Raw genomic sequence first — 26,425 nt, forward strand, 5'->3', positions numbered from 1 at the left:
GCTCCTGAGCACTCTGGAGCAGGTTTTTATCAAGGATCTCTCTGTACTTTGCTCAGTTCATCTTTCCCTTGATCCTGACTAGTCTCCTAGTCCCTGCTGCTGAAAAACATCCCCCACAGCATGATGTTGCCACCACCATGCTTCACCGTGGGGATGGTGCCATGTTTCCTCCAGATGTGACACTTGGTATTCAGGCCATGGAGTTCAATCTTGGTTTCATCAGACCAGAGAATCTTGTTTCTCATGGTCTGAGAGTCCTTTAGGTACCCTTTGGCAAACTCCAAGTGGGTTGTCGTGTCTTTTACTGGGGAGGGGCTTCTGTCTGGCCACTCTACCATAAAGGTCTGATTGGTGGAGTGCTGGAGAGATGCTGGAGTGCCTCAACACAATCCTTTCTCGGAGCTCTACGGACAATTCCTTCGACCTCATGGCTTGGTGTTTGCTCTAACATGCAGTCAACTGTGGGATCTTATATAGACAGGTGTGTGCCTTTCCAAATCATGTCCAATCAATTTAATTTACCACAGGTTGACTCCAATCAAGTTGTAGAAACATCTCAAGGATGATCAATGGAAACAGAATGCACCTGAGCTCAATCTCGAGTCTCATGGCAAAGCGTCTGAATAGTTATGTAAATAAGGTCTGTTTTTATTTTGAATACATTTGCAAAAAATTCTGAACCTGTTTTTGTTGTCATTATGGGGTGTTGTGTGTAAATTGAGGATTTTTATTTGATCCATTTTAGAATAAGGCTGTAATGTAACAAGATGTGGGAAAAGTGAAGGGGTCTGAATACTTTCCGAATGAACTGTATAGTATTCCAAGACTCCATCTAGAATAACTATTGATTTACATGACAAACAGTCAATTGGGGAAATGCTGAAACTCAAGTTGGTTGTCTTGGCTTAGTGTGCTGCTTAGTAAATTACTCATGTTCTTAAAGTAACCCTGCTAATGTTGTTACATTTCAGCGAAGAACATTTTCAAGAGGACGGACCCTCCAAATGCAGTTGACACCAAGAAGCCGTCTGCCCCTGTATTCCTACGAGGTCTGAAGGATCTGAAAGTCATGGACGGTAGCAAAGTCATCATGACCGTAGAGGTGACGGGTAAGAGAAGGCCTCGTCTCTCCTCCTCCTAGGTCATATTCTTTAGGTAGCAAATGAAAGAAACCGGACTACCTAGACTAGTCCAATAAAAACACCTTTGTTTTTATATTCCGTTGAAAAGCATTTCAATGACGGTGTGCCACAGTGAATACATTCAACCCTGTACGGTGTCTTGTGTTGGCACTTATTCCTATTAATCAGACTGGAAAACTCATATCTTTTGCTATTGTTTTCAGTGTTTTTAGCAACTCTGTTTGCTTTAGACACTGGTATTTCCTGCTCAGCCCCCCAGAGATAAGTTGTTTGGGTTTTGGTTGTTTTTATGCATTTGCATTTCCTTCCAACATGTGACCTGAGGGGATGGGTAGCCTCTTGGAGTATTATCATTTCTTATTATATCATCTTCATCATCCCACTTCCTGTTTGTCTGAGAGGTTGTTCGCAGGAGTCGCAAGTAGTATGGCGTATGATTTAAGTTATTATTCTAGGCCTTTCATCATTTAATGTAAATAGTGATGGAGCGGGATGGTCTCTCACTGTATTTCCTTATGGAGATTTATGATGACAGTAATCCACATGCAATTTATTCAATTATACCATGCATCATACCTGTGTGGAAAATGCATAATATTATGCAAGATAATTCTAAGTCACAGCATGTGTTATGTAACACAACCTGTCATAACAACATGTAACTAACTATACGGCACAATTCAAATGATTTTAAATTACATATTGGTTTCCTTACTCAGTAAGCAGTCTGACAGAAATCCATGTTTTGGTTTTGTTTACCTGGCCACCTTCTTCAAATGCTAACTTTTTAGCATGTTTGTCCAAAAATCAACTTTATTATCCAAGCAATTAGTATGTTTTATGTTTCATGTCCAAATGATCTTGAAGTAGCTTTATTGAGCTAAACGATACATGTCAGACACTTTTTAAGATGATTGGGGCATGAAGCAAGAAAAATGTTAACTTCTGGAACAATGACTTACATTGGTCTTTGGACAATAATGCTAAAAAAAGTAATTTGGAGACAGTGACCAGGTAGACAAAGCCAAACACAACCACGTCCAAACACAAGGTTTAATGTCAAATGTTGTGGTCGTAGGGAATCCTCATCCAGAGATTGTGTGGCTCCACAATGGGAAGGAGATCCAGAAGTCAGAGGACTTCCACTTTGAGCGGAAGGGGAACCAATGCAGTCTGTTCATCCAGGAAGTCTTCCCTGAGGACACTGGGAAGTACACCTGTGAGGTGTGGAACGAAGTGGGAGAGGTTCGCACCCAGGCCTCGCTCACTGTACAAGGTAGGCTAGTAGCCTAAACTCCACCTAAGCTAGCTCAGTATCTCTGATGAAATATCTCTAGTAGGATGTAGTTTGTGCCTAGGGTCATTTTCCCCCAAATTCCCAGGTTTTCCAGATATCCCGATTTTTGGAATATTTCTGGAATCAGGAATCCGGAATAAGTTGGAAATCAGGGAATCTTCCAACCAGGATTTTATGGAAAAAAGTTACAGGAAATTCACAACCCTAGTCATGCCATAATGTTGTCTGTCTCTGTCTTCCAGAGCCCCAGGACGGGGTGCAGCCCTGGTTCATCACTAAGCCCAAGTCCACCACTGCCTCCTTGGGCCAGAATGTCCTGCTGTCCTGTGCCATCGCTGGGGACCCCTTCCCCCAGTGGAGCTGGATGAAGCAGGGCCAGGTGGTGACCACTGGGCTGGACTATGAGATTCTGCAGAAAGAGGATGTGGTGTCCCTGCTCATCAGGCGAGTCCGGCCCCACCACGCCGGGGACTACGAGATCAGCCTGAGGTAGGCTTCTGCGGTGCCATTTGAGACGCGCTGGACTCCTTACACAGTAGATGACTCACTTCTGTAGTATCGGGAGAAGGGGCTGTTTATGTTGGAACACAATAACACTGCCATTTACAATATAACATACTATAAGGTAGTTGTTTTGAAGCTGGGGGTCCCGACCTCCCGGGAGGTCGAGAGAAGGTTTTGGGAAACTGAACGGGGGGACAATATTTTGTTTCCAAACATATTTTAATAAGCTGAATATACCATTGCTATTTTATATGTAGACCTTTGCCTATTCAATCTGGTTAGCAACATAGGCCGACAAATATTGGACCAAATTCTTCTTTAAAAAACATCTCTGTGATTCAGAGCCAAAACGTTGCGCGTCTTGACTGTTGATCATGACTAAAGACCAGTCATCGGCATTGGCACGCAAAGGCGGGCACACACTTCCAGATTAGTGACCAGAAAGCACTTGTGTACGTTACTGGCTGTATGTATAAATATAGCTGTAACATCACACTGCTTTCAATACCTGTGGCTGATGATGTAACATTCTGGCTAATTTATTACGATATTTGTGAGGAAGGCAAAAGCTAGACAGACAGACCATGCTATTCATCCGATCAAATCAAATTGTATTAGTCACATGCGCCGAATACAACAGGTGTAGTAGACCTTACAGTGAAAAGCTTACTTACGAGCCCCTAACCAACAATGCAGTTTACAAAAAAATATGGATAAGAATAACAAGTAATTAAAGAGCAGCAGTAAAATAACAATAGTGAGACTATGTACAGGGGGTACCGGTTAGTTGAGGTAATATCTACATGTGTTATTAAAGTGGCTACGCATAGACGATAACCACAGAGTAGCAGCAGTGTAAAAGAGGGGGGGTGGCAAATGCCAATAGTCTGGGTAGCCATTCGATGAGGTGTTCCGGAGTCTTATGGCTTGGGGGTAGAAGCTGTTTAGAAGCCTCTTGGACCTACACTTGGCGCTCCAGTTCCGCTTGTTAAGTGTAAAATGTAGTTTATTTCTGTATCTTGTGTCTTGAAAATGTGTGCTGGTCAAACAGTTTGAGAACCACTACTATAAGGTGCTACTACCACATGTCTGCCTATGCCAAAGTTGAATTTTAAATCAATGTTTTGATTGGTTATTATAATACATGGATTAGTATGAGGATTACGAATGTTGAAAAAGTATGTTTTTAGGGCAATCCAAGACCGGCATCACTGAGACACATCACTGAGCCTCTTCTTGATTTGGTCTTAAAAGCAAGGGCCAGTAGTTAAAACCTTCCCCCTCCCTAGTTTTCCATTCACCTTCTCATCCTCTTTCTCTTTTCTTCTAGGAACAAAGTGGGTGACTGCAGTTGTGTTGCCACTCTGTTGGTCAGTGAGGGTGCTGTGGTGTCCAGTGGAGAGCACCAAATGTATGTAACTAGCTATCCTACTGCTTCACTGTCGAGTCCCCTCAGCCTGGACTATTTTTGCCTTCCCTTCTCCCCACTAACTCCCCCCTCCCCAGACCCCGGTTTCGAATCAGCTTAATCCCTGAATATAACCAAATAAATTGTTTACAGTACCTTTTCCAGCTGTGCCATTGTTCAAAGCCAGGGGCTTGGGGGATGGGGCCCCGTTCAGGGTGCATGCCCTAATAAGGCTACTGAAGTCATCTCTGATGTAACATCAAGTTGAGTTGTGGTCCCCCCCCAATTAACCAGTGGATGTCGGGGCTTTTAAACGACCACTGTTTTTTTCCCTCTCTCTGTCTCTCTGTGCTACTGCAGGCTTGAGCCTTGTCAGCGTGTGGGAGGAGTGGACGGGACAGTGCGAGGCAGAGGAGCACCGAGCAGCAGCACTAGCGCTAGCAGCAGCTCCATTCAGCAGCAGCAGGAGTCGGAGGAGCCCAGCGCAGCCCGAGGACTCCTGAAGAGGCGCGTGGAGACCAAGGAGCACCCCGAGGACCAGATCCGCCTGCAGGAGGCTGAGCAGCGCGACTTCCGCACGGTGCTGGGCAGGAAAGTCACCACCAAGAGCGTCTCCGAGGAGGACCTGAAGGAGATCACGGCGGAACAGATGGACTTCAGGAGCCAGCTCCAGCCCAGAGGGGTCAAGCCGAAGACCCTGTCTGAAGATGAGAGGAAGGTCAACGCTCCCGCACAGGTGGACTTCAGAGCCGTCCTGGGGAAGAAGGGGGGAGCCCCTAAACAAGGCGCCGCTCCTGCCGAAAAAGGAGAGCCTGCAGATTTTAGATCGGTTCTGGCCAACAAGAAGAAGCAGACGAGCTTGGAGAACAACGGGGAGAGCCCTGCTCCAGCAGCAGCTCTGGTACCAGCAGCAGCAACACCCAAAGCTCCTGCTTCTTCCCCTGACAAGAAAGAGAAGGAGAAGAACGCTGTCAACTGTGTGGATGGTGGGATTATTGATAAGAAGAATAACAACATTGGAAAGGAGCCAGCGTTCAGTCAGAAGCTGAGTGATGTGAGCGTGGTGGACGGGGCTCGACTGCGACTACAGTGCCAGGTGATCTGTGACCCCCCTGCTACCACTACCTGGACACTAGACGGGAAGGTCATCAAGCCGTCCAAGTTTATCAAGCTGTCCAACGAAGGTAAATGTGTGGCCTACTACTAAAACGACCATGTCTGCCTCCCAAATGGTACCCTATTCCCTTTTTATAGTCCAGAGCCCAAAAGTAGTGCACTACATAGGGCAGGGGTATTCAACTCGTACCCTACGAGGTCCGGAGCATGAATGGTTTTCTGTTCTACCTGATAGTTAATTGCACCTAATGTAAATCAGTCCCTGATTAGAGGGGAACAATGAAACATCGCTGTGGAACTGGCTTCAAGGTTCCAGAGTTGAGTTTTAGGGACATGGGGACGAAGCTACCATTTGGGACGCATTCCATTTCATTAATGCCTTATTCATGTCTGTGGAGGCTTGGCTTCCAATATTAGAAAGTAGTGTGTCTATGACAGACAGAAAGACAGTGATATGACTGAGTTTTCCCTCCTTCACCGAAGTATTACAGGCATTTGATATGGGATATGATGGGAACAAGTCCCTTTAGATAAGGAAGTCAATCAAATTGTATTTGTCACACGCACCGAATACAAGTGTAGACCTTACCGGGAAATGCTTACTTACAAGCCCTTAACCAACAATGCAGTTTTTAGAAAAATGCAATTTAAGAAAAATATCTACAAAATAAACTAAAGTAAAAAATGAGAGAAACAATAAAATAATAACGAGGCTATATTTAGGGGCTACCGGTACCGAGTCAATGTGCGGGGGTACAGGTTAGTCAAGGTAATTGAGGTGATGTGTAGGTAGGGGTAAAGTGACTATACATAGGTAATAAACCGTGAGTAGCAGCAGCTAATGCAAATAGTCCAGGTATCCATTTGATAAGGTGTTCAGCAATCTTATGCCTTGGGGTTAGAAGCTGTTAAGAAGCCTTTTGGACCTAGACTTGGCGCTCCGGTACCGCTTGCCGTGCAGTAGCAGAGAGAACAGTCTATGACTAGGGTGGCTGGATTTTTTGACAATTTTTAGGACCTTCCTCTGACACCGCCTGGTGTAGAGGGCCTGGATGGCAGGAAGCTTGGTTCAGTGGTGTACTGGGCCGTACGCACTACCCTCTATAGCGCCTTGCGGTCGGAGACCGAGCAGTTTTCCATGCCAGGCGGTGATGCAACCAGTCCGAATGCTCTCGATGGTGCAGCTATAGAACTTTTTGTCATCGACGTTATCATAGCGCCAATTTATATTTTGTACTGGTTCCATGTAAAAAAGCCCCTCTCATATACAACGTGGTGTAATAGAATAATAATAGCTAATTCCCTTTTTCTTGGCTCTTGGGGGTCCCACACACACACACACACACACACACACACACGTTTGTCCCAAATGGCACCCTATTCCCTTTTGACCAAGGCCCATAGGAAATAGGGTGTCATTTGGGATCAAATGGCACCCTATTCCCTAAATAGTGCACTACTTTTGACCAAGGCCCATGGGAAATAGGGTGTCATTTGGGATGCAGACATCCATAATTTCAGCTCTGTAATTTCAGTCAGCTTGATGTGCTGTGGAGATTTCTCACATTGCCTGAGACTCTGGCCTTCCTGCTCCACTGTGTGTGTCCAGTTACAGTGCAACTGTATGGGGATAAGTTAGTCCATAGTTTGTCCTTGTGGCAGCAGAGGGTAAGGGTTGCTCTGGTCCCATGACAACAAGGAGATGCATCTCTTAGTGAGAGCGCAGCCAAATGACGCCCTGGACCAGAGCTAGGGGTAGAGGCTATTTAACAAGATGATCAACACCACAGTAACATAAAAACGTGGCACCCTGCTCAACCCCCAGCTGTTATTTAATGTCAGAGATACAGCCCCAAATCCCAACTGTCACACAGCCATGTCTAGTAATAATAGGATGGAATTATTACTTGGTGACCCTCCAGGTCACATTTATTCTCATTTTAGTGTCACCGAAGGTCATGCTGAAGAATGCATAGCTTCAGGCTCTGAGACGGAGGTTTACATATCCCATTTGCGTCCCACCATATCACATGAAGTATGTTAGTATGTTCTCATGGAACCATAGGGTCGTAATGGAGGCCTCTCTGGCTATGGTTGTCTGTGTGTGTTTTGGGGCCGCTGTGTGTGTATTGTGGCCACTGTAGCTAAGGTCCTTTGTGTGTGTATCTTTGTTTTCCTGCAGGAGGCCAGTGCTCCCTGACCATCGACAAGGCCCTGCCCGAGGATGAGGGCCAGTACAAGTGCCGGGCAGAGAATTCTGCCGGTAAAGCTGAGTGTTCCTGCATGGTGCTGGTGGATGGTGAGTTGTTTCAGGCTGACGTGTCCCTCTGCCTGCTCCCCGCTCCCATGAGTCCCCCTCAGCCTCACGGCCGCCCCGGCCTCGGCCCAGACACTTCCTGCAATTACAGCGGACAGATTAGCCTAGCTGGAGTCCCTGTTCCAGATTCCCACTGCATGTCCTCCTTCCCCCAACCCCCCCAGCACTCATTAACAGGCCTGGATAAAAACAATATCCAGGCACGCACAGTTCAATTCTAGCTTTAGATTCCTACGCAAATACAAATTAGTTTAACTTTCGCATACTTCTCCTGTTGACGTCAGTGCAAAAGTATGAGATACTGAAACGTTATTTAGCAAATATGATTCAGTCCACCTTAAATAGTCCAGAGCAGGGTTGCCAAATTCTGGGAACTTGCGATACATTCCCTGGTTTCCCTTATTCCCTCCTGATTCCGGGAAGCCTCCAACCAGGATTTCGGGAAAGCCAGCGAATTTATTGAAAGTTCCCAGAGAATCATTCCATTTCTAACATGAATGGTCCATTTGTATGAAGTACTTTAAGAGACAATTGTTAGCTGTTGTTGCTGATACATTAAGTAGGAATTCATATAGTTTATCAGATAGGGAAATAAGTTGCCAATTTTTGGGGCCATGTTGTTTTTTTTTCTCCCCTCTTCCATAGATCCTACAGACACAAACTCGACTGCAGCAGACAAGAAGATCAAGAAGCCATCCACCCCTACCTCAGAGAGTGAGTTTCCAAAATATGTGCTTCCTTATTTCCCAAAAAGGAGCGGCGTGGGATCTCTCTGTCTCTCCCACTGCTGCAGCCTGCCTTCCCCTCTCTCTCAGCGGGTTGGGGCTCTTTATAGCATGTGAACAAAACTAAGATATTCTTCTGACCCCAACCTCACTCATTATTAAATCTGGCCCAATCTCTTCTCTCTGTGTAGAGAACCAACATGAAAACTGTGATCAGTAAATCTGTATATATCTTTTCAGCCAAAGTGGTGTAAGTTAGATGTATTCTAATTGGTAGATTATGGAGAAGATGTTATTTTCTTATTGGCGTTATTGGTCTTAATCTTCTCAAGCTGGAGTAGTAGGTAGGAGTTCTATAGAGCGATGTGCTATACTGCACACTCTTTTCCATATGGTTTAATGACGTAAGCATTAGCCTGTAAAGAATCCAGCAGTCCAGCAACCCCCCCCCGTGCCCTGAGTCAAGCACGCAGATCTACCTTTACATAAAAGGCTTTGGATCAGGCACACTCAGGGCTGGGCATGAAGAATGTTCATTTATCCCTCCTGCCTCTAGCCTGGATGGTTCCTTCCAGGGGTCAGAGGCCACTATGACACCCCTCTCCTCTGTGATGTTTGACAGAGCTAATTGAGTGCTGTTTGTCTTTAAGCCCGGGACACTCACTCTCGAACTTAAAACATGCCCAAGGAGAAAGGGAGAGGGGAGGGAGAGAGGGACCTTTTGCATGGCTGCCCCGCTCACTCAACCTCCTCTCCCAAACTTCCATGTAAGGCTTTCGTCTGCCTGCTCCTTAGCCCTCTCTTGACTCGCATGCTCTGGCCTCTTTTTCCTATACTCTGAGGTTCTGCAGAAAATCTGCCAGTTTCAGGGATACGCTTTTGTCCTGCTGGAATGTGGACTGACTCAAACAAGCTCTAAAACTAAGAGCTATGTGGTGGGCGTTTAAAAAAAAAAAAATTAAACACGCATGAGGCAGAGACCGGACATGAGAGCCCTTGATGATTAAGTCAACGCTATTCTCTTTTTAGAATGATGGATTCCCAAGTAGGAGGGATTTGCAACAAGTAAATAGGGTGTTTAACATTCACAGCATTGGCTAGGGTTGGAGGTAATTCTGTTTGTAGAATGATTCACTCACAACAATGTTCCCATGGTATTGGGATCATGTCATGTGAAGCTTTAGAGTACAGGAACTCTGTGATATTTGGGGTCAGTGCTTATGGATCTCAGACATTTTGTTATTTTACAATGGCATTAGAAAGCAAGCCTTGCTGCAGATATTCTAAAATATAAAATAATGGCGCTGGAGGGAATAGCATCCGTTTTACGGGCTCTTGACCATTTGTGTGTTTGTTTTTTTTTTGCTCTTATCTTTTGGCCTATGATTTTAATGCAGGAAAACTGAAATCTGTCCCACCTAATATCTACCAACACGCAACTAGAGGCGAAAAAAAAAACTCTAGATCACCTTTACTCCACACACAGAGACGCATACAAAGCTCTTCCTCGCCCTCCGTTTGGTAAATCTGACCATAATTCTATCCTCCTGATTTCTGCTTACATGCAAAAACGTAAACAGGAAGTACCAGTGACGCGCTCAATACAGAAGTGGTCCAATTAAGCGGATGCTAAGCTACAGGACTGTTTCGCTAGTGCAGACTGGAATATGTTCAAGGATTCATCCAATGGCATTGAGGAATTTACCACATCAGTCACCAGCTTCATTAATAGATGCATCGATGACCATCGTGCCCACAGTGGCCATACGTACGTACATATCCCAACCGAAAGCCATGATTAAAGGCAACATCTGTACTGAGCTAAAGGGTAGAGCTGCCACTTTCAAGGAGCAGGACACTAATCTGGACGCTTATAAGAAATCCCCCTAAGCCCTCCAACGAACCATCAAACAGGCAAAGCATCAATACAGGACTAAGAGTGAATCCTACTACACCGGCTCTGACACTCGTCAGATGTGGCAGGACATGCAAACGATCATGGATTACAAAGGAAAACCCAGCTGTGAGCTCCCCAATGATGGGAGCCTACGAGATGAGCTAAATGCCTTCTGTGCTAGCTTTGAGGCTAGCAACACTGAACCATGCATGAGCGAACCAGCTGCTCCGGTCATCTGTGTGATCACGCTTTCCATAGGTGATGTGCGTAAGACCTTTTTTAAACAGGTTAACATTCACAAGACCGCAGGGCCAGACAGATTACCAGGACCTGTACTCAGAGCATGCACTGACTAGCTGGCAAGTGTCTTCACTGACATTTCCAACCTCTGCCTGACCCAGTCTGTAATACCTACATGTTTCAAGCAGACCATTATAGTCCCTTTGTCCTCTCCTGTACTCCCTGTTCACCCACAACTGCGTGGCCGTGCACGAAAACAATATCTTCAGTAAGTGTGCCGACGACACGGCTGTGGTAGGCCTGATGATCACCTATGACGATGAGACAGACTATAGGGAGGAGGTCAGAGATCTGGCACTGTGGTGACAGGACAACAACCTCTCCCTCAACGTCAGCAGGTTAAGGTAGCTGATTGTGGACTACAGGAAACGGAAGGCCGAGCACGCCCCCATTCACATCATCGGGACTGTAGTGGAGCGGGTCGAGAGCTTCAAGTTCCTCTGTGTCCACATCACTAAGGACCTATCATGGTGCAAAGACACCAACACAGTTCCCCCTCAGGAGGATAAAAATACTTGTCATGGGCCCTCAGATCCTCAAAAAAATAGCTGCACCATTGAGAACATCTTGACTGGCTGCATCACCGCTTGGTATGGCAACTCCTTGGCATCTGACCGTAAGGCGCTACAGAGGGTAGTGCGTATGGCTCAGTACATCACAAGGGCAGAGGTCCCTGCCATCTAAGACCTCTATACCAGGCGGTGTCAGAAGAAGGCCCTAAATATTACCAAAGACTCCAGCCACCCACGTCTCATAGACTGTTCTCTCTGCTACCACACGGCAATTGGTACCGGAGCACCAAGTCTGGGACCAAAAGGCTCCTGAACAGCTTCTACCCCGGAGCTATACGTTGGCTTCCCTGACTATTTGCATATGCCCCCTTTTTATTTTCACTGACTCTCTTGCACCAGCTCAATGCACACTCACTAGACTCTACTCACACACCCTACACCGACACTCCAACACACACACACACACTTTGACGGCACACACTCACAGACTTTCACACTCTTCACATACGCTGCTGCTACTCTGTTTATCTATCCTGATTGCCTAGTCACTTTAACACCTATATATATATATATATATATATATAGTGCCTTGCGAAAGTATTCAGCCCCCTTGAAATTTGCGACCTTTTGCCACATTTCAGGCTTCAAACATAAAGATATAAAACTGTATTTTTTTGTGAAGAATCAACAACAAGTGGGACACAATCATGAAGTGGAACGACATTTATTGGATATTTCAAACTTTTTTAACAAATCAAAAACTGAAAAATTGGGCGTGCAAAATTATTCAGCCCCTTTACTTTCAGTGCAGAAAACTCTCTCCAGAAGTTCAGTGAGGATCTCTGAATGATCCAATGTTGACCTAAATGACTAATGATGATAAATACAATCCACCTGTGTGTAATCAAGTCTCCGTATGAATGCACCTGCACTGTGATAGTCTCAGAGGTCCGTTAAAAGCGCAGAGAGCATCATGAAGAACAAGGAACACACCAGGCAGGTCCGAGATACTGTTGTGAAGAAGTTTAAAGCCGGATTTGGATACAAAAAGATTTCCCAAGCTTTAAATATCCTAAGGAGCACTGTGCAAGCGATAATATTGAAATGGAAGGAGTATCAGACCACTGCAAATCTACCAAGACCTGGCCGTCCCTCTAAACTTTCAGCTCATACAAGGAGAAGACTGATCAGAGATGCAGCCAAGAGGCCCATGATCACTCTGGATGAACTGCAGAGATCTACAGCTGAGGTGGGAGACTCTGTCCATAGGACAACAATCAGTCGTATATTGCACAAATCTGGCCTTTATGGAAGAGTGGCAAGAAGAAAGCCATTTCTTAAAGATATCCATAAAAAGTGTTGTTTAAAGTTTGCCACAAGCCACCTGGGAGACACACCAAACATGGGGAAGAAGGTGCTCTGGTCAGATGAAACCAAAATTGAACTTTTTGGCAACAATGCAAAACGTTATGTTTGGCGTAAAAGCGACACAGCTGAACACACCATCCCCACTGTCAAACATGGTGGTGGCAGCATCATGGTTTGGGCCTGCTTTTCTTCAGCAGGGACAGGGAAGATGGTTAAAATTGATGGGAAGATGGATGGAGCCAAATACAGGACCATTCTGGAAGAAAGCCTGATGGAGTCTGCAAAAGACCTGAGACTGGGACGGAGATTTGTCTTCCAACAAGACAATGATCCAAAACATAAAGCAAAATCTACAATGGAATGGTTCAAAAATAAACATATCCAGGTGTTAGAATGGCCAAGTCAAAGTCCAGACCTGAATCCAATCGAGAATCTGTGGAAAGAACTGAAAACTGCTGTTCACAAATGCTCTCCATCCAACCTCACTGAGCTCGAGCTGTTTTGCAAGGAGGAATGGGAAAAAATTTCAGTCTCTCGATGTGCAAAACTGACAGCGGCATACCCCAAGCGACTTACAGCTGTAATCGCAGCAAAAGGTGGCGCTACAAAGTATTAACTTAAGGGGGCTGAATAATTTTGCACGCCCAATTTTTCAGTTTTTGAATTGTTAAAAGTTTGAAATATCAAATAAATGTAATTCCACTTCATGATTGTGTCCCACTTGTTGTTGATTCTTCACAAAAAAATACAGTTTTATATCTTTATGTTTGAAGCCTGAAATGTGGCAAAAGGTCGCAAAGTTCAAGGGGGCCGAATACTTTCGCAAGGCACTGTATATATGTGTTCATATTACCCCAATAACCTCGTACCCCAGCACATTGTGTTTCCTTTTAAATGTTTAGCAAATTGTTCTTACACAACAATGCCTAATTTAAAAAGTAAGGGCTCGTAAGTAAGCATGTCATGTGACAAATACAATTTTATTTGAGTATATATATGTGTATATATAACAGTGAAATGCTAATTCATCACTGTGCCCAGCAAATATAATGACCGTCATTTATTGAATCCTTAAGTGCTTTTGAGTGAGCTATTGATGGTATCCGCCTTGTTATGGTTTTTCTAAAGCCGTTGCTCTTGCTTGTGTGGTGTATCCAACTCCAGTCACCGAGCGTGGCGAGCCATGGGAATTGCGTCAGTGGTGCAGTGCGATGAAAACAAGCAGCTTTTTCATGCCCACTGGAAAACTCAAACCTCTGCACGATTTACCTTACGCTTGGGGGCATAGTCCAGCACTGCAGGGTCCTGCAGACCTCAGAATGCGCTGTCCTATCTGGTGGCTCAGCATCTCCTCTCCCAACTTTTATCCTCTCCCCTATACTCTTCCTCTCTCCGCACAAACAGAGCATGCTGGCCACAGAGTGGAATGCCAATGCGGTTGCCTGCTCCCACACCTCGTACATCCAACTGCTTTCATCTGCGCCTCTGCTCCTCTCGTCAGCCTGTAACGATGCTTGACAAGGGAGATGTAACGTTCTCCCTCTATTAGGAAAACAGATGGTGCTCGTCGGGGAGTTGAATGGTTTTGGAGCTGCTGTTCCCCTGGATGCTGCGCATTTGCAGCCTGATTGTGACACCGGGCCGTGCAATACAATGGCTCCACGTTGTCTGAAGGCCCGTGTGAAGGAACCAGATCGAGGATGCACGGCCCCCTGGGGAAGGGTTAAGGACCCACTTGTTTAGACTACTTCAACGTCTCTCAAAAGACTGGGTAACATGGAGCGCTCGCTCTGCTGCTCGCTGCTCCTGACTCTATATGGACCGGGAACCATCAGCCTTCGAGGCTTGATATCCTAGGTGGTGGCATATTAATTAGTACCAAGGTTACAGATATGGTCTTTGACTCATGGTCAGGATGCCGGAATACAGTTTAAGATGTAGTGCCTTTTACATTGACACCGAGATTTTTTTTTAATGCAGAACGGTGTTTTTCAAACGATGGGTCGGGACTCTGGGACCCACTGATGGGTAGAGGGCTCCAGGTTAAAGTGTCTCCCTAGGTACAGATCTAGGATCAGCTTCCCATCACCCAATCCTAACCCTTAGTGGGGGGAAATACTAAACTGATCCCAGGTCAGCATCTAGGGTCAAGACTGCGTTTTGAGCGACTAAAAACATAGGTATTAGGTGGCATTGGTTAATGATTTGTCACAAAGGACAGTTCTAATGTAGAAGATTTGGAGAGCTTCTGGTGCAGATGATCGTGTGTGACATTGAGCATTGTATCATGGTGCCGGTGTGGTCCTTTTCCTACCAGAGTCTATTCTTTCCTCTTAAATGTAATGGCAACATTTTAGATTTCCACCTAAATAGACATTCCCAAAAGTAACTGATATTCGTGTGTAATTACATAATAATTCAATGATCAGAAGATAGATGGTAGTTACATAGTTCAGAATACACAAGATCAAGTTCACACAAAATAACCTTTTTATGATTTTGAAAGTTATCTTTCATTGAGAAGCGAAAAGTGAATTATTGATGCCCAGAGATGGAAACACATCAGATGGCTTCCACAACATGTGAACAATATCAGAAAAAAATGGGATTGATAGACCTAACTAGAAATGGTGTCAGGTGTGGTCACGGGACGTTTCCAAGTGTCCCTAAACATCTCCAAAGTGGCAAATGTCTGTAAATTAGATCATTCCAGTGCTATTACATATTTGCAATCCCTTATTGCTATTTTTTTGTATAAAAACACGATTTCTACCATGACAACTTCACTCAAACATTGTGGTGGTGTTATGGGGTATCCAGGGTACATTCAAGTGTCTTTTCAACCTCTCCAAAGTGTCCAAATGTGGTAATTGCACTGTTTTTGCACACTGGATGTGCCTAAAAGTTATTGTTCACTATAAAAAACAAAATGTCTACAACACCCAACCTCTCTCAAACATTGTGGTGGTGTCGGGAGACATACGGGGTGGATATCCTATTGTTTTTTTGTTTTTTTTTCAACCTCTCCAAAGTGCCTGAACATTTATGCTCGGTATATCCAATGTATTGGTCCCACATACAAATGAGCTGTTTACAAAAACAATATAAAATCAACAGATATACAACTTGGTTACACACGTGTCCTTCACTTAAAAAAAGGTGCACAAATAAGCTGGACTATTTCAAAATGGCATTCTTGTTAGTTTTACATCCCAGGTCTAGATGATTAGATTTCACTTTCCCCATAGCTTGTGCATGTCGTGACCAGTCTTTGAAGCGGTCTCTCTCTGCCAGGAAACAAAAAGCGAACTGGCTTTTCGGACAGAAGAACTGTCATTTCACCCCCCCACCCTGTGTTTTGTGCAATCCTTGCGTTTCTTCCTTTTGGCATGTGTGTTGGATAGTGGTGCTCGCCTTCAGAAGGGGGTCTTGTGATGGTTGTGAGGTTGCTTTGGGCCCCTAATTCAGCCATTTCCAACACCAGCTGCTCTCGGAAGGCCAACTGGGAGAGAGGGGTTTGACCTTTTTCTTTGGTCATCTACTTGTGGAGAATGAGAACATTTACTGTAGCAATGTCCACAAAGTGATAAAAAAAAGTCATATACCACTTCCTGGTCTTGAGGAGGACCTGGTAGTAGCCTATCAGAGCATCAGAGATGTCGGCACCCCCCATGCTGGCATTGTAGTCCTTCTCAGAAACAGGAATGGGGACTTCCTTCCTTTTTCCCCATCCTTGAGACATGGTTGTTATTGAATGACTTATGCTGTGTGGTGAGCATGGTTACTTCCCTAGTGTCCTTCCATTTCACAAAAGGCAGCTTGTTAGTTCTGATCCAAAGTATGGTCCCCCCTCTACGCTGTCTTTGTCATGTCTTTTACCTTGGTCTTGGGGAAACCGATTCTGTTGGGACGAATGGGGCCACAAGCCTCTCTTTTCTTTTTCAAGATGTCTATGAAAAGTGGATGTAGAACCATCAGACGGGTGATTGACATAGCAGTGAGGGGCGAAGACCTTGACCGCTGGGGAGGGGTGGCTCCCAAACGTCATCATCCAAATCGTCTGCATCATCCACTCTGTGGTGAATAAAATAAAGGGATATAATGGTGTGAGACTCACAGAATTACAGTAGACTAAATTTGCAAAATGGCATTACTGTAAAGTAAAAACACCAAGCCTAAACTTAATCTGTGCAGTAACTCACATAGAAGGTGTGAAGCACACATACAAAAGCACACACAATGCAAACAGTAACACATTGGAGACAAAGGCAGAGATGAGAACCACAAATCAAATAAAAGTGGCTATATAAAGTCATGAAAATAATTTACTTAACGGATCTAAGTGGATCCAATCTTTCTAGAAAGCAATCTCTATCGGGCGAGTCGAAATCCTCGTTGTCCAAATCGCTCCCCTGATCCAAGTCCAACCAATATTTTATTCAAAGCTTCTGTCTGTATACTTATTCATAGCTGCCTTCTTTTTAGCTTCCTGATCGATCTTCTTAGTTTACCTTTTTTTTTACCCCCTTGAGAAGCCATCTTTTATGCTTAAACAATGAAATTCAACCGATGAAATCTGTTTACAATATATGACAGTACGTTTGTTTATCCAATGTGTAACTCTGTGTTGTTTGTCACACTGCTTTGCTTTATCTTGGCCAGGTCGCAGTTGTAAATGAGAACTTGTTCTCAACTGGCCTACCTGGTTAAATAAATGTGAAATAGGTAGCAATAGTTCGTTACGCATAAAAGGTTCTAGGCCTTGCTTTGTCCCACCCAGGTCAACTGCATATCCCTGGAAAGCTTATCACATTGGCTACAAGACTGTCAAACTGCCATAGTAGCCTATCCCCTGTGTAATGGATGCCTACAGCGCGTAAGCAGGCAACATATTTTTGATGCGCAAATATCTAGTCACTCCGTGGACATTCGATGTTGCCATTAAATCACGCACAACAATTGGCATTCGGTTGGATTTGGTCCTACCAACCTAAGGATTCATTTCATATCCCCCATTTAGCTATAGCTCAAACACAGACCAAATCGAAGCTTACCTCGTAAGATGTTTGCTGTTTGGTGAAAACGTTGCGTAAAATACAAATGTTGACTCTCAGGGCTGGTGATCAATAACGGTAGGTCACATGCAGACGGACAATACATTCTCATTCTCTGTGGAGTCCCGGATTTCGGTGTGTATCAATGTATTCCGTGTTTATTTTGTTTACGCTTCATAACGCTAACCGGAATGTATATAGCAGCCGTCTTGAAACGAGGTCATCGGCTCGGCCTAGGGTCTACCGTTCTCATACCAGACTGCATTGAATAATGTCTAATAGGATCCCCAAATATGGGGCCTTTACATTTAAGGGGTTAAACAGCCGTTCCCTTTCTCGTGTGCTCCATGATTTGTTGCACGTTTCAATGTTCAGTCCTCCACTGGGTCTCTTGTCACATGGCTGTCTGTTTTTCAAGGATACAATAAAGAGCTGTTTTGCACTTGAACCGTAATGGATGGCTAAACTAACTAACTGATACACTGCCTCTAAGCTCAACTGCATAGTTACAACATATAAACAATGATTCGTTTTCTTGATCCCGAGTGCTCGAAGGCTGGGCGCAGTAGTTTAGTTAAGTCCAATCTGAACTGAGGCATGTGAACTTTACAACAGGAGCAATGACCTACTAAGGATAAATCATTTTCTGCACTAAAACTTTGCAAAGCCAATCGGTTTGCTCATAACCATTTTAGTCTGTTGTTGTTAAAGCCTGGTTTGTTTGTTGGGCTTCTTCTCTATTTGACGTGAGCTAAAATATATCGTTTTGTATTGCAATGGTAAATGCTTTGTTTGTGCAATTACAACTTTTATCAACTTCAAATCGTTTTGGTACGTTGAGCAAAAAAAAACGTTTTGTATTGAAAAAAATTGTTTTTCTTTCCAGCGAGGAGGACCTGTCATGCAACAAAAAAAAGTATGACTTTGAGAGCTTGGAGCTCAAACTGTTATTGGTTAATATTGATGTTGTTGCTCCTTGCTCCTCACTCTGTGCATGAGTTAGATTTACTGGCACATTTGTTTCTTGACAGCAATCAAATGTAAAATAAATAGTGCCAAAAGCTATTTCCTGGATACTTCGACTATTTTTAGTATTACCAAAAAAGGCAAATACCAAAGGACATGAGCACAGAGGCAGCCCTTCTTTCTCCCAAGACATCCACAAGAGAAAAGCTCCCTCCCCCAATTTCACTTATCAGACAGTTTATTCTCCTTTCCCGTATACTGTCCTGGGAATAACTAGTGGTAACATTTAAATGAAGCACATAATGCACTATAACACACTTGCAATGTGTTATGATGACACAGACTGTTATAATAAGCGTCCACAATAACTTATAAGCAGTTATAAAACTCAATGTTTTATAGATCATTTATTATAATAACGCGTAAGACTAAATGCAAAAATAATGAACCAGTTAAACAATGATTCTAAATCTACAAATGTGATATATTTCCCACAGTATGTGCTGGGTCAGAGGCTTGCTCACACGCTGGACTGTTTCCAGCGTGTGTCAAATGATCTGTACAAATCTTCACCTCTGCTTTGATCGAATCAGTCTGACTGTCAAAAGTAACAGCCCTTAACGGGGATCCAGAGAAATCGCTGCAGGCACAATTTGAGAAATATGTTAGGAAAAATAATGGCTATGCTCTTTCTAATGCTTTCTGCGGTAGCTCACAATGATGGAATAATTAAGTGCAGTGGCCATTAATTTATGTGAATCCGACACACTCATTACATTTTTAGATTCCGTCTGGTTTCAGATCAATGTTTTTATCGTGTCAATTTCACACATGAAGAGTCACACATGGGATTCAATTTGTACCAAATCTTCTCGTTTGTTCCATTTATCAAATGCATTGACACAACTGCCTTCCTAATTGCAATCATTGATCTTCTCTTTTCCAGGTGAGGCGAGGATAAAGAAACCGAATACAAAGATGCCTCCCAAACAGGGTAAGAAAGACTCCTCTGCCATGCAAACATGTTACTTAGGGGCGTCTCAGAGTATGAGTGCTGGTCCAGGATCAGCACCCCCCTGTCCATGTCCATGCTATTCACTGGGATTGGAAATTCTTAACTGATCCTCTATCGTCACTCCTACTCGGGGAGTCGCTTGATCAATAGGGCCCAGTACTAACTCTCTCTGGGCTACTGAAGAGCCCACAACCAAAATGTCAACAAGCGGTATAGATGATTCCCCAGACTCTATGTACTCTAGCGCTCTCGTCCAACAACAGTGATCCATGCAGTGGGATAGCCTAGAGGACCTGGCTCGTGTGTCAAACACTGGCCATACCTTGCTGCTCTAACTAAGACTGAGTACTGCTCCCTGCTATGGCAGAGGTCTGGGGGTCCTTGTACACCACCATGCTGTAGTGTAAACCAACCTGCCTTCTAATAACGAGAGCCAGGGGAGAACGTCACCCAATCCGAGCAGCTGTTCCAGTTGTGCTTTGTTCGCTTCCGGGGAGCATTAAGACGTTAGCAATGGAATGGCGTGGGGCAAGGGCGGAAAGTCACAAGCCTGCCCAAACGCAGAGGTTTGTTCTGATGATAGATGTTCCTGGCTGAAGTGACTGTTGTTTTGTGTGTGTGTGTGTGTGTTCAGCTATGCCCCCTCAGATTGTCCAGTTCCCAGACGACATGAAGATTCTGGCAGGGGAGAAGGTGGAAATTCTCTGTAAGTTTGGAGGAGCTCCACCAGTCAACTGCACCTGGCTCAAGTTCCGCAAACCAGTAAGGACCAGTCTTTACAAAATAATTGACAACCTTGATAAAGGGGCGGCAGGGTAGCCTAGTGGTTAGAGAGTTGTACTAGTAACCGAAAGGTTGCAAGTTCATATCCCCGAGCTGACAAGGTACAAATCTGTCGTTCTGCCCCTGAACAGGCAGTTAACCCACTGTTCCTAGGCCGTCATTGAAAATAAGAATTTGTTCTTAACTGACTTGCCTAGTTAAATAAAGGTTAAAAAAAATAAAGATGAGCAACAATGACTGGTGTCGAAATGAGAATGTGTAAGCATAAAATAACCCCATACCTACTGTGATGGATCCTTTGATGTTATGGGGCTATTTGGCTTCCACTGGTCCTGGGGCCCTTGTTAAGGTCAATGGCATCATGAGCTATCAAGTACCAGGGACATTTTAGCCAAAAGCCTGGTTGCCTCTGTCAGGAAGCTGAAACTTGGCTGCAAGTGGATATTACAGTAAGGCAAAAACCCCAAGCATACATCAAAATCCACAAAGAAATGGTTAATTGGCCTGGGAGCAGTTCCATCTCAGTCTCCGGACTTTGAAAACCTGTGGTTTGAATTGAAGATGTCAGTCCATAAGCGCAGACAAAGGATATCAAGGAAGGAAGAAGGAAGAAGGATTCTGTTTAGAGGAATGGTCTAAGATCTGTCCCAATGTGTTTACTAACTCCTAAAACATTTGAGTAAAGGGCTCTGTGCCGTTACCCTCGCAAGGTGAGGAGGTATTGTAAGGTTTTGACCTCTACCTTTTGGAGAGAAAAACAAGTATTACTCGCTAAACAAAATCTCGTTCTCTGAGCAATTGTATAATTTCCCCATTTTTCTTGAATAGAATATAGCTCAGTATTTGAATTATTTATTTTATACAGTCATTTCTGCTCATCTTTATCGAGGGTGTCAATAATCCTGGACCCCACTGACTCTAATACTATTCCCCCTATCTCCACCATCTCCATCAAATATATCATATTTAATTACACTATACCAATTCAAGGATGTAGCTCTCATCATTGTAGCCTTGAACACGGTTTCAACGAACACATGTCGCCTCTGTGAAACCACTGCCTTTTGTCTTGTATGCAGATTCAAGAGGTCAAAGGTGATTTAACCATTGAAACCACTGAGGTCACCAGTAAACTGACCATCGCAGACAGCCAGCAGGACCACTGTGGCTGCTACACCCTCGAACTGCGAAACAGCTACGGCTTGAGACAGGCAGCTCTCAACCTCACCATTGTGGGTACGTTCCATTTGACACAAATCGGGCAGCGACGCCATTTTTTTTTGCCTCCGTTGATGCGATTCAGGAGGCGATTACGAGTGGCGGAAGTCTTTCCCTTTTTCAAGTGATAGATATATGGTATTAATCCACGGTTTTAAAACCACTGCTCCTACTGATACCGATCATTGTATTGTCTCTCGTTAAAAAAAAAAAATAATAGGGGTCCTGTAGCTTTGGGGAATGTTGTTGGGGAAGGGAAGGTATGCAGGGCCGGGCCAGCTCCAACTCTCTGTATCCTAACACTAACAGGCCGTTGCAGGGATCTCCAGTGGCCTTTTAAGGCTGTGCTTTCTCTCCAGCTGTTGCTTCAATGTGAGGCCCTTTGCCACTGCTGTCCATAGTGGAGTGTATCCAGTCCGACTCCTGGAATACGCCACAGCCAGGGAAAGAGGACTTCTATAACTGCTCCATATAAACGCCACCGCTTATGTGCCCGGAGAGCTGTTAATAGCATACGAAGAGGCACGAAGCGCTTGTTAGACGCTGGTAAAAAAAAAAAAAAGCCTAACTACTTAGACGCTTGTTAATGTATATGATCCTCGTGTTTAGGTTTATGGATCTTGGACTGTATGTATGGAGTATAGAGGTTTAGTTTTGAATTGTTTCATGTAATGTGTGGCCCCTTTTTTTTGCAGTGACATTGAATCATCCCGCATGGCAGAGCTGTTGATGTCACGCTGTGCTCTTTTGGGGGCGGTTTCGTTTGGTATTTTACAAGGGACCACTGGGGATTTAAGTGGGGGGTATGCTTTTAACAGCTCGGGTAACATGGCATCCCTCTAAACAAACCAGGGGGAATAAGTGTGCTGTACCTAGCAGACAGTCTGGGGCATGTCGTCTGACACCAGCAGTACATAAAACGGATCCAGACTCCATGTGGAGCCTCCCTGTCACGGCTCTCACTTTTCATCTGCGCTCACGAACAGTTTCCCCGCACTGTGCCTTTAATGGAGAAGCTGACATTATTGTGTATGGTGCAACTGCTGTTGACGAATGGAGTTGGTTCAAAAGGTAGCCACTTTTGCCAGACAGGAAGCTGCTTCATTCCCAACACAGCTGTGCTCTTGTGTGCACGGTCATTACTGATGTTGGTGAATGGAAGGACTGGGAGACCTATGTTCACAAATCGAGTGACTCATCACGCCTTTTCAATGGCATCAAACTATAGGTGCATGTCCCAAATGGCACCCTATTCCCTATATAGTGCGCTACTTTTGACCAGGACCCAAAGGGTCAAAAGTTAGTGCACTATATAGGGAACAGGGTGCCGTTTGGGACAGGGTGGGACAGGGTGCCGTTTGGGACACAATGTGAACATGGTTTTGTGGGGCTTGTTGAAAGGTCTAGTATTGTGTCTGAGCATGTTCGCCATTTGGTGCGTTGATCTACTATGTGACCTCTCTGTGTTCCAGACAAACCTGATCCCCCTGCACGAGTTCCAGCCGCCTCAGACATCCGCCGCTCCACACTCACACTGTCATGGTACGGCCCCACCTACGACGGGGGCAGTGCCGTCCAGTCCTACAACCTAGAGATATGGAACTCAGTGGACAAGGAGTGGAAGAACCTCATCTCCTGCAACAGCACCTCCTATAATGTCCAGAACCTGCTGGGTCAGCGCCAGTACAAGTTCAGGGTGCGGGCGGTCAATATTTACGGCATCGGGGAGCCCAGTGCCGAGTCTGAGGCTGTCACAATGTTAGAGGAGGATGTTGAGGGTGAGCTCCCCCTAGTGGGTCTATGGTGTACTGACACTCATTGGTAATACTTAGAATCACACTCATTGGTAACACTTTATAATCCCACTCAGTGGTAACACTTTATAATCAGCCTCATTGGTAACTAACAAGCCATTTTCATGGTCAGACATAGATTTGTATTATTGATGATTAATTCATAATAATAATGATTGAGTCATACTAATGACTAACAACCTTTCTGATAATTTATTCTAACAGAAAAGGAGGAGGTTGAGGATGATGAAGGTATGTTTAATCCAATCCAATAAGTAACTGATTCCTTTTAAAAAATGATTTTGGTAACATCTTCTATGATACGTAAAAATGTTTTATAATATCCTTTTCTAATGCCTTATAATGCCCTTTTATAATGTGCTATGACAGTGACTATAAACATCCATAATGACTCATACGTGTCATGCTCCTATGTTCAGAGAAAGAGCCAGACTACAGAGATGTGATCGTTAGAACAGATGTGAAAGTCAAGGATCTGTATGATGTGGAAGAGAGGCTCGGAACGTGAGTACCCATCTATCAACAACTACTATGTCCCAAAAGGCACCATATATAGTACACTACTTCTGACCAGGGCCTATAGGTCTCTGGTCAAAATGTGGGCACTATTATAGGGTGTCATTTGGGGTTTGGACAACATGTTGGTCAGCAAAGCATTGGTCCACATTGACACGTGTATCTACGTGTGCAGCAGGCCCACTGTGCACGCCTCTCATCCATGATATCGTCTGTATCAGAATCCCAAAAAATGATCCTTTTCCTTTTCTGTGCTTTAGGGGGAAATTCGGACAGGTATTCAAACTTTTGGAGAAGGGAACGAAAAAGCACTGGGCTGGAAAGTTCATCAAGGCCTACTCTGCAAAAGAGAAAGATAATGTGAGACAAGAGATTGCAATAATGAACTCCCTCCATCACCCCAAACTTGTCCAGTGCATTGATGCCTTCGAAGGCAAGTCAGACATCGTCATGGTTTTGGAAATGTGAGTATATTTGACCCATACGTTACAAAGTTTATTCATTTAGGTTACCCTATTCCCTATATCACATGTTATTGTCACATACACATGGTTAGCAGATGTTAATGCGAGTGTAGGGAAATGCTCCGACAATGCATTAATAACCAACGAGTAATCTAACCTAACAATTTCACAACAACTACCTTATATATACACACACACACACACACACACACACACACACACACACACACACACACACACAAGTGTAAAGGGATGAAGAATATGTACATAAAGATATATGAATGAGTGGTGGTACAGAATGGCATAGGCAAGATGCAGTAGATGGTATCGTACAGTATATACATATGAGATGAGTAATGTAGGGTATGTAAACATTATATTAAGTGGCATTGTTTAAAGTGGCTAGTGATACATGTATTAAAGAAAGATGGCAAGATGCAGTAGATGGTATCGAGTACAGTATACACATATGAGGTGAGTAATGTAGGGTATGTAAACATTATATTAAGTGGCATTGTTTAAACTGGCTAGTGATACATTTATTACATCAATTTTTCCATTATTAAAGTGCCTGGAGTTGAGTCCGTATGTTGGCAGCAGCCACTCAATGTTAGTGGTGTCTGTTTAACAGTCTGATGGCCTTGATAGAAGCTGTTTTTCAGTCTCTCGGTCCCTGCTTTGATGCACCTGTACTGACCTCGCCTTCTGGATGATAGCGGGGTGAACAGGCAGTGGCTCGGGTGGTTGTTGTCCTTGATGATCTTTATGGCCTTCCTGTGACATCGGTTGGTGTAGGTGTCCTGGAGGGCAGGTAGTTTGCCCCCGGTGATGCGTTGTGCAGACCTCACTACCCTCTGGAGAGCCTTGCGGTTGTGGGTGGAGCACTTGCCATACCAGGCGGTGATACAGCCCGACAGGATGCTCTCTAAATGTGCATCTGTAAAAGTTTGTGAGTGCTTTTTGTGACTCGCTTCGCGTTCCTATATAGTTTACTAGAAACTTAAACAGAGGGTTATTTAGTAGGCATACAACTGGAATGAATACAGGTCCATTTGCAGTTTTGATCTTGAGGATTTTCACTTGGCACTTGCGTGTAACAAATTACACTACATGGCCAGAAGTATGTGGACACCTGCTTGTCGGACGTCTCATTCCAACATCATGGGCATTATTATGGAGTTGTTACCCCTTTTACTTCTATAACAGCCTTCACTTTTCCGGGAAGGCTTTTCTTCTAGATGTTGGAACATTGCTCTGGGGACTTGCTTCCATTTAGCCACGCCGATTTATACGGGCTACGTGCTTCAGCACTCGGCGGTCCCGTTCTCTGAGCTTGTGTGGCCTACCACTTCGTTGAGCCATTGTTGCTCCTAGACGTTTCCACTTCACAATAACAGCACTTACACTTAACAGTACCAGGGTAGCTCTAGCAGGGCAGAAATTTGATAAAACTGACTTGTAAAGGCCATTCTACTGCCAATGTTTGTCTATGGAGATTGCATGGCGGTGTGCCCGATTCTATACACCTATCAGCAATGAGTGTGGCTGAAATAGCTAAATCCACTAGTTTGGAGGGGTGTCCACATACTTCTGATGTAGTGTATCTGAGTATGAAAATTGATATGATAACGTTTATTTTGGAGAATGTCAAAGGAATTTGATTTGCATTTAAACATCTCCATTATTCGTGGCTAATGATTCATTTTGACCAGACAGACACTTCAGCTTTTTTATGTGGTGATGCTTGGAAAAAGTTCACTTGCCAAGTATTTGAGATGTAAACACATTAGACTGGACCATTTCCCCTCTGGTTTTTATAGCATTATCAAATGGTACACTGACACAAGACCACTGGACTCACTTGACTCTCATTTAAAACCGCAATTGTCCTTAGTACTAATTTTAGATGATATGTCTTGTAAGCTGTCTAAGCTAGAAAACGATATTCGAGATACTCTAAAATGACAAGTATTTGATATCCGGTGAAGGATTTCCATATTTGGCTGTAA

General features: G+C 44.2%; 1 protein-coding gene across 7 annotated transcripts in view; it reads left to right on the forward strand.

Annotated features, from left to right (window-relative positions):
• LOC110520040 (myosin light chain kinase, smooth muscle) overlaps positions 1-26,425 on the forward strand; it is a 99,954-nt gene that overhangs the window by 66,118 nt on the left and 7,411 nt on the right. For 6 of the 7 annotated variants that reach the window (XM_036974285.1, XM_021597013.2, XM_021597014.2 and 3 more), the window contains 14 exons: positions 972-1,109; positions 2,221-2,418; positions 2,682-2,928; positions 4,274-4,354; positions 4,712-5,535; positions 7,650-7,766; positions 8,430-8,498; positions 19,553-19,600; positions 20,256-20,383; positions 21,484-21,640; positions 23,095-23,400; positions 23,641-23,667; positions 23,856-23,940; positions 24,213-24,416. In XM_036974285.1, coding sequence (XP_036830180.1) covers positions 972-1,109; positions 2,221-2,418; positions 2,682-2,928; positions 4,274-4,354; positions 4,712-5,535; positions 7,650-7,766; positions 8,430-8,498; positions 19,553-19,600; positions 20,256-20,383; positions 21,484-21,640; positions 23,095-23,400; positions 23,641-23,667; positions 23,856-23,940; positions 24,213-24,416 — 2,629 coding nt within the window. The remainder of the gene's footprint in view (positions 1-971; positions 1,110-2,220; positions 2,419-2,681; positions 2,929-4,273; positions 4,355-4,711; positions 5,536-7,649; positions 7,767-8,429; positions 8,499-19,552; positions 19,601-20,255; positions 20,384-21,483; positions 21,641-23,094; positions 23,401-23,640; positions 23,668-23,855; positions 23,941-24,212; positions 24,417-26,425) is intronic. The other variant, XM_021597017.2, reaches the window with a different exon arrangement.

The sequence above is a fragment of the Oncorhynchus mykiss genome, chromosome 3 (genome assembly GCF_013265735.2).
Source record: "Oncorhynchus mykiss isolate Arlee chromosome 3, USDA_OmykA_1.1, whole genome shotgun sequence".
NCBI lineage: Eukaryota > Metazoa > Chordata > Actinopteri > Salmoniformes > Salmonidae > Oncorhynchus > Oncorhynchus mykiss.